This window comes from Micromys minutus, assembly GCF_963924665.1.
Source record: "Micromys minutus genome assembly, chromosome: 14".
NCBI lineage: Eukaryota > Metazoa > Chordata > Mammalia > Rodentia > Muridae > Micromys > Micromys minutus.
Genome location: NC_137983.1, coordinates 2,155,191 through 2,163,210, shown reverse-complemented (window position 1 = coordinate 2,163,210; position 8,020 = coordinate 2,155,191). Strand labels below are relative to the sequence as shown.

Below are 8,020 nucleotides of genomic sequence, written 5' to 3'. Positions count from 1 at the left end.
CCACCTGGTTGCTCCAAGAATTTCTGTCTCTGAACAAACTGCAAACGTATCGTGCCTACCAATGTCGTCTGTGAACTTTGCCATTCAGATAAAATTAATAAGTTTAATAACAAACAAACACCAGGGGATGGATTATCAGGAACAAATGTTTGTATTTCTCTAAAGGGACCTACAGGCTGTCGCCTCTCGCAGAGGCGAGTCTTCCTTCTGTCCCTCAGGGAAGTAGACAGAACTTTTTTCATAGTTCCTTTTTTCCTCCCTCACTTTCTGGTTTTCTGATTTTTTGTTTCGTTGTTTAAACGAGGTCTCTCTATATAGCTCTGACTAGCCTGGAACTCACAGAGATCCTCCTGTCTCTACCTTCCAAGTGCTGGAATCAAAGGTGTGCCACCAAGTGCCCAGCTTTCTGGATTTTATTTGTTTGTTTTGCTTTTTGGTTCAGGGTTTCCTATGGCCCCTGCTGGCCTCAAATTCAAGGCTAGCTTTTGAATTCTTCCCATCCTCAGACCCCTGTGTCCTGGGGTGGATGACCAGCCAGTTTATGAGCTTTGTCCACACAAGCGTTCTACCCACTGAGCCACACTCTACCAACTGAGCTACAATCACACGAATAACTTAGTCCCAGCACCCACTTTTTAAAGATACATCTTACTTTGTAGCCCAGTTTGGTCTCAGACTCATGATATTCTCCTGCCTCAGCCTCCCTGGTGCTACCACACCAGGTACTGTTTAGCTAATGTTTTCTTCTGTGACTCTCATACACAGTTGGGATGTATTCATAGCAACAGAAGTGCACTGCGCTGGGCCCAGCAGGACATCTCCAGTTCCGCCATCACAGAGGCTGACCGCCTCCAAAAGGCCTGAAGGCCTGAGAAAGTCGACATGAGCAGTCCACAAACTGAAATGCCATGTTGACAGTTGTACATCTGTCCTTCTGTCCTTCTCAAGGTCTACTCATGGATGGGAGCCAGTTCTGGCTGTTGTTGGGGTCAGAGTGGGGCAGCGCCTCTACCCACGGAGCCATCTTTCCTGCCCTGTGTTTCCAGCTGGAATTGCACCTTCTGCTTTCTTTCCTACAGGGCATGCCTGCGGTCCTGGGACAATGAGGCGGGGCATCAGCTCAGGGTCACCTATGGCTACATTACACTCTCTCTCTCAATAAACCAGCAAACAAAGCCAGGTGTGGTGGCACACACCTGCCTGTCCCAGCAGAAGCAGGAGGATCTCTGTGTGTTCCAAGGCTAGTCAAGACTAGACAGTCAGAACCTCTCAAAATAAAATAAAATAAAAATATGAGGTCAGACTCTTCATGGAAGGTGCAGTCCTGGTCTGTGCACCCCCACACCCAAGTCAGCCTGACAGTTTCCAATGCTCAAGGCCCCTCCCTCCCTGGCTGGAAACCTGCAATTTTCTGGGCGTCTCCAAAGACCCCATTTCTAGGGAGGACAAGTTCATGCGTGCACCTCAGCAGCTGCCTCGGTACATCCCTATCTGCAGCTGGAGGTGACGGAGATAATCAAGCAGTCCTCGGACACTCACACACACATACACACTCACATGCACGCATACATACGCACACACACAGCTGCACACACATGCACACACGCACATGCACACACAACCTAAGTAAAATGTAATTTTGAAAAAATGTAAATGGCTTTTATCAAAGCAAGGCTCTTCCTTAAAAATCCTCGCCTGCGTTATCGAACCTTCATGAGCACCCAGGTTTCACCGGAGTCAATTTCTCTGGAAATTTCTTCGGGGGACAGCGGGGAGGGAGCTGTGCTCCAGTCCCCAGCCTCACAGTGAGTAGACAGGATCCGGCCTTAGGGTATGAGGAAGATGGGCTCAGCCCCTCCCTGTCCTTGTGCCCCCCCCTTTTCTGGATGCCAGACCACACCCCAATGCCTGCAGGTTCCCTGTTCCCAGCATCACAACACAGGGAAAACAGAATCAGGCAGGACCAGGCCTGGCAATTTTGGGAAGGAGGCTGGAGGGACTGGGGCTGAAGGGAAACAGGAAGCTGGTTGCTAGGGCGGTGGAAGAAGACCCACAGGCAATGGGGAGCCACGGCAGATGTAAGATCAGGAGAGATCCCTGGGGTGACTCAGGTACCAGTAATGGTGTCATTGGGAGGAATGACTCAACTTGTCCTCCTTCTGACACATGGAAGCTCCAAGGATGACCCGAGGTGGCAGTAACTGTGATGGGGATACACAACATCTCAAGTGTTACAGACTAACATGAATTTAATCGCCTCAAAAAAGAACTAGAGGAGGGGTGAGTAAAGAAAAGCAAAAGGATTAAACTGTGATAGTCGGGTTCCAATTTCCAGTGTCTACTCCCTCTGATCCTCAGTTTCCCGACTCAGACAGAGCAAAGAATGCCTTCAGACTTGGCACTGACCTGGGGTAGCCATTGGCCTGACAAAGCCCAGAGCAGTCAGGCCCACACCCCGCGTGGGGCACGTACGCCCCCTGGCGGCACGACAACAGGCAGTCGCGCATAGGGCTAGGGCCGGTCTCGCCATCTTTTCTCCGGGCAGCGGCCATCTTGGTGAGGTCACTGTTATAAAGTGTAGTTTTTAATCTTCCGCTTTTGTTTATCAGTGTCTGAAATGAGCCCATAACATGATAGTCTAAGAAACATTTTGCTTGAAAAGACGAAGAGCTGGCAACACTGGTTTAGTATTTTGGCTTAGAGAAAAACTGGTACAGCCTCTACCAAGATGGCGGCATCTGAGAACGTCATGAACAGAGCGCCACGATGATGAGAGCGCAGGTGTGGCGACGTCATCGACATGCGACCGAGCCGGTGCCGGGGGAAGAGGTAGGAACGGCTGTGGCGCGGGCGGAGCCGGGCTGCGGGGCACGCTGGGCGGGCGCGGCCCGGTCCGGGGGTCCCGCTGGCGGGAAGGCGGAACCGGAGATGGGGTGCCCCGTGGTGGGTGCTCCCAGCGCGCAGGCGCAGAAGCTCGCGGGGGAGTTCAGCCAGTTTCTGGCCCAGGTCGAGCCAGGAGGGCTTCCTGGAGGAGGAGAAGGCGTTTCCCTGCACTTTCCTCCTGTCGCGCGGCCTGGCAATCATGGGGAACCACGGAGGCACTTTTCGAAGGGGATCATTTAGACTCCTGGGCTCATTTTGTGCCCTAGGCTGCCTCGAACTTGGTGTATTCCTCCTGCCTCAGCATTGCCAAGTGCTGAGATCACAGGCGTGGGTCCAGGAAGCCCGGCCTAGGACTGTCTTTCCTGGTAGTTGACGTTCGTAGGTTGGGAAACCGAGGTGGTAGTACGGATTTGATCAGGTCTCTGGTGAGGTGGGTCCTTTGCCGTCCGTGCTCGCGGATTCCTTAATGCCCCCAACCTGCTGCTGACGATAATTTGTTAAATGTACAGTAGCCATTCAGGCAAGAGGATTGTGAGTTCGAGATCAGCCTGGGCAAGATACCGGGGCTCAGTCTGGATAAAAATGGCCCCACATACCACCACCATCCCCCGTCCAAAAAAAAAAAAAAAAACCAAAATCACCACCACCACCAAATGCCTAAAAGGGAATTTCCACTCTGTGAAAGTGAGAGAGCTCTCAGTGGGCATTCTCACTGGGGCCACACCTGAACTGGATTGCTTCTTGAGGGGTGTTCTCATTGGATAGCCTAGGCTGGCCTGGAACTCAGAACTATCCACCTGCCTCTTCTGGGACTAGAGGCATGGCAGCCATGCCTCACCTGGCCCTGAAGTTTCAACAAGAGTTTACTGGGTTAGAAGAGTAACAGGACCCCTGCTGGCCCCGTGAGGAGCTCAGGAGACTGGGGTCAGCTGCTGTGTCTCTGGCAGGGTCATAATTCACTGTCCCTATGAGAAAACTGAGGCACATGGGAGTGCCTTGGCCACAGGGACCCAAGTTGCGCTTTGTCTGTTTGATGGCCCATTTGAAGCCAGATGGTGCTTAGGAGCCAAGTCAGGGCCGTTCACTGTTCATGAACTGGCCTCATAGCCAGCTCTCAGGACCCTGTGCCCACAGAAGCTGAACCGGGCTTTGTAAGCCAGATAGGAGTGTGTCCCCAGCCTTCCTCCTCTTTCCTTCCCTTCACTCACCAGAGTCTCCCTGGACCCCTATAAACACACAGCCTCATTCCTGCCACAGGGCCTTTGCAAGCTCCAAGCTGTCTATGGGAGCCCTCTCCTGATAGGACGCATGGCTGTGTATGCACGGGGTTTCAGTAGGGGCGGGTGGGTTTGTGGGGGGTGATATCCTGGTGGTCCTGGGCTACTTGGGACTGTTGCTCTCATTCTGAGGCACTGACCTGGAGATGGGAATGAGGCAGAGAATATTCCAGATGAGGGCACTAGGTGGGGAAGTCTGAGGCCCAGTATATTGCAGGCCTCGGGTAGATGCATACTGGGTGTGGCTGTTTCTTTGTGTGTCTAAGATGACCTGAGACTAGTGATCCTCCTGCCTCAGCTTCAAATGTTGGGATCTAAGGTGCACCCAGCACACCTGATATAGCGGCACAGCCTCCCCTTCATCTGAAGTCCGGGCTGTTAGTTTGTCAACTCACCCTGAGGATGACTGACCACCCACAGTTGAGTCAGTTTACACAGTGTAAACTAGCTGTGCATCCTTTCATCTGGTGGGATCCAGTGTACTCCCAAGGCCACAGAGCGGCCCCCAGTGTACACAGATTTGGAGCCTGGGGACAGTGGGAAAGAACTCATATACGTACAGTCTAAAATAGGGCATCCCAGCATGCCTTGCAGGTTCTACAACACTGACTGTTAAATGCTCACACCTTGGTGGATGGTTAGACAGGCTCCACACAGCATGTGTCACCACGGAGGCTCTGACACAGACACAGAAGGCCACATGGTGAAAAGGAAATACCTCCAGGGACTGGAGCAGGGGACAGGAGTGACAGCTGATAGGAATGCAGGCTCTGGAGCAGGCAGTGCTGGGCTTCCCACAAATCGGAATTACAATGTTAAAAAATTATTTCAATGGCTGCAGAGATGGCTCAGCGGTTAGGAGCACTGACTGCTCTTCCTGAGTTCAATTCCCGGCAACCACACGGTGGCTCACAATGATCTTTCATGGGATCTGATGCCCTCTTCTGGTGTGTCTGAAGAGAGTGACAGTGTACTCACATAAATAAATAAATCTTTTAAAAAACTATTTCAAAGGCCTCAAAAGAGGCTCTGCAGTAAAGCCCCTGTGTAGGATCCCCCAGGGAGGAGCTGGGACACGGCTCAGGGCTAGAGCACCTGGTCTAGAATCCTCCAGTGTGGGACTTTGGGTGTAGCTCCAAGAGGAGGTCCTGCTACATTTTGTGGGCGCAGAATCATATGTTACTAAAATGAGAGGAAACGCTGGCTTGAGGGACACCTTGCCCCTTGTTATCCCAATCGCTTCCAAGGGTCAGACCGGATCGTGTTGTCAGGCCCACCCTATCTTTTAAATGGCTTTTGCATGCGGTCTCTAAAGTCGTGGAGAGGGGCGACCCTAGCCACAGCCCAGTACCCCCACGGTGTCCCTCCTGCAGCCTGCTGAGGGATGCCCAAGAAGTTCCAGGGCGAGAACAGCAAGTCGGCCGCTGCCCGAGCACGGAGGGCTGAAGCCAAGGCGGCAGCTGATGCCAAGAAACAGAAGGAGCTGGAAGATGCTTACTGGAAGGATGAAGACAAACACGTGATGCGGAAGGAGCAACGGAAGGTGGGCGCAGTGGGGCTTCGGTGTTGAAAGGTGGCTCGAGGTAGCCATGGAGGGAGGTATACACAGAAGCTAGCTGAAGTGGGTCCGCGTCTGTTTCCTGCTTTAATTGTGCCATCCGTCCTTCCTGTCCAAAGCCTGTCTTTGAGCCAGTTCCAGGTGCCTACTTGGTACATGGAGTGGTTCCGGCCTGGTATTGATGGGTCTTCCCACTAGGTGGCGACAGAGACCTTGTCACCTCAGCGGGCCTCTCTGCTGGACTGCTTTCTTTGCCTTTAGGGTTTCTGTGACTCAGGCTGGCCCGGAACACCTGGGCTCTGCCTCTCCTGCCTCAGCTCCCCCTGCAGCTCGGTAGTACGCCAGGTTTGTGCCGTGATCAGGATTTTGTGTTTCTCACTCAATACTGATGACCACTTGACCCTGGGCTCATGGAATTGTCCGAAAAGTCTTCCTTCTTTTGGAAATGGGCTCTCCTGCTGCACGACCCTATTTAGGCTCTGTCCCTGGAGGGCTGGGAGTGGGATATTCAGAGCCAGTGGAGGAATTCTAGAGGGCAGGCTGCTGTGCAGAAACCCTGTAGCGGGACAGGGCTGAGGCAGAGGAGCCTCGGGAAGATGCTGCCCCTGGTTTATAGAGAGGCAGAGGTTGACTCCAGTAGCTGCCCTCAAGCATCTTTGACTTTGACCTCAGACAGACATTCTTCCTCACGTTTGGGGCAGCGGCACATGGAATATCCTGTGAAACACGTTAGCTGTCCAGGTCCTTTTGCTCAAGGCTGCTCTGGGGATCGGGAAGGAGGAACCCAGGCAGTTTCCGTCTGAATAAGCCTTCCTTGGGTGACACTGTTACCTCTGCAGGAGGAGAAGGAGAAGCGACGCCTGGAGCAGCTGGAGCGCAAGAAGGAGACGCAGCGCCTGCTGGAGGAGGAGGACTCACGGCTCAAAGGCGGCAAGGCCCCTCGTGTGGCTCCCGCCAAGGTCACACGCGCACAGATAGAGGACTCCCTGCGCAAAGAGCAGCGCGCAGAGCCAGGTGCGTACGTGGCCGGGGCAGACCTGGAGAACTTCGCCCACTGCTGCGTTCTTACATTCTGTCCCTGTCACCCGCAGTGGAAAAGGCCAAGAGCCACCTAGAAGTACCACTGGAGGAGAACCTGAACCGGCGCCTACAGGAAGAGGGCAGCTTGGAAGCTCGCACTGTGGAAGACGCCATAGCAGTGCTCAGGTGGGTGGGGTGGGGCTCTGTGGGCGGAGCCCTGAGGAGGGCAGCTGGTGTGGGCGGGGCCTAGACATGGGTCCTGACTCTTTGGCTTGCAGTGTGGCTGAGGAAGCTGACCGGCATCCTGAGCGCCGCATGCGCGCAGCCTTTAACGCATTTGAAGAAGTGCAACTGCCACGGTTGAAGCAGGAGAACCCCAACATGCGGCTTTCGCAGCTGAAGCAGCTGTTGAAGAAGGAGTGGTTGCGCTCCCCTGACAACCCGATGAACCAGCGCGCGCTGCCCTTCAATGCGCCCAAGTGATGGAACCGGGCTGAATCCAGCTTGTCTAAGTTAGCTCATCCCCCTCCAACCAGGCCTGACCAGGGATTCATTGTTCCGGGCCTGGGGCTCTCCCAGCTGCGCCATAGGTCACCCTCAACAAGCCAGAGGGTCGCTGCTCTGACATCCTAGCCCCCGTGCGCCCTGCAGAGCCCATGGAGTACCTGCCCAAATAAAGGCTGTGGTGAGGCTGTTTGAGGCCCATGTCTGTATGTGTAGTGGGGTCCAGCAGGAAGGGCTGTGTGGCCACCATGTCTGAGCCACTGGTCCAGACTTGCAGCACCCCCTGGATAGCAGGGTGAGGTGATTGGAGAAGTGGCTGAGGCTTGAAGTCATACAGCAGGCAGGGGAGCTGCAGCCTGTGCACAGCTGAACCTAAGGTGTAAGGCAGGTTTCTCCAGGCTGACACGGGAACACAATTGTGCTGGGCTGGCTGAGGCTGGCTGGTGGTGGAGGTCATTGGCCAAGATGGAGAAGAGAATAGGATTTGAACCCAGAACTGCTTTTTCTAGGTGTGTGAATCCTGAAGAACAGAGAGGGAACTAGAGAGAGAGACCCACAAGCCTGTGGGCAGTGCTAACTCCATGCCACTGTGAAGAAGGCTGGCTTGCACCCTGGTTGTGTCCCCGTCTGACAATGACTGTTGGAAGCGCCTTTGAGAGGCAGTGGTCAGACAATCAGCAGCATGTACTGAATGTAGAACTTACTGTCCAACAGATGTGGGCACTGAACTCTTGCTCTACTCCTGACTCAGTGGTCAGAGGACATGAAGATGGCCTAT

General features: G+C 53.9%; 1 protein-coding gene across 1 annotated transcript; it reads left to right on the top strand.

Annotated features, from left to right (window-relative positions):
• The first annotated feature begins 2,802 nt into the window (after positions 1-2,802).
• On the top strand, positions 2,803-7,445 carry CCDC124 (coiled-coil domain containing 124). Its single transcript, XM_080928739.1, has 5 exons — positions 2,803-2,829; positions 5,534-5,703; positions 6,558-6,732; positions 6,810-6,924; positions 7,017-7,445. The coding sequence occupies exons 2-5, from the start codon at positions 5,545-5,547 to the stop codon at positions 7,219-7,221; spliced, it is 654 nt and encodes a 217-aa protein (XP_080784865.1). The 5' UTR covers positions 2,803-2,829; positions 5,534-5,544; the 3' UTR covers positions 7,222-7,445.
• The last annotated feature ends 575 nt before the right edge of the window (positions 7,446-8,020 follow it).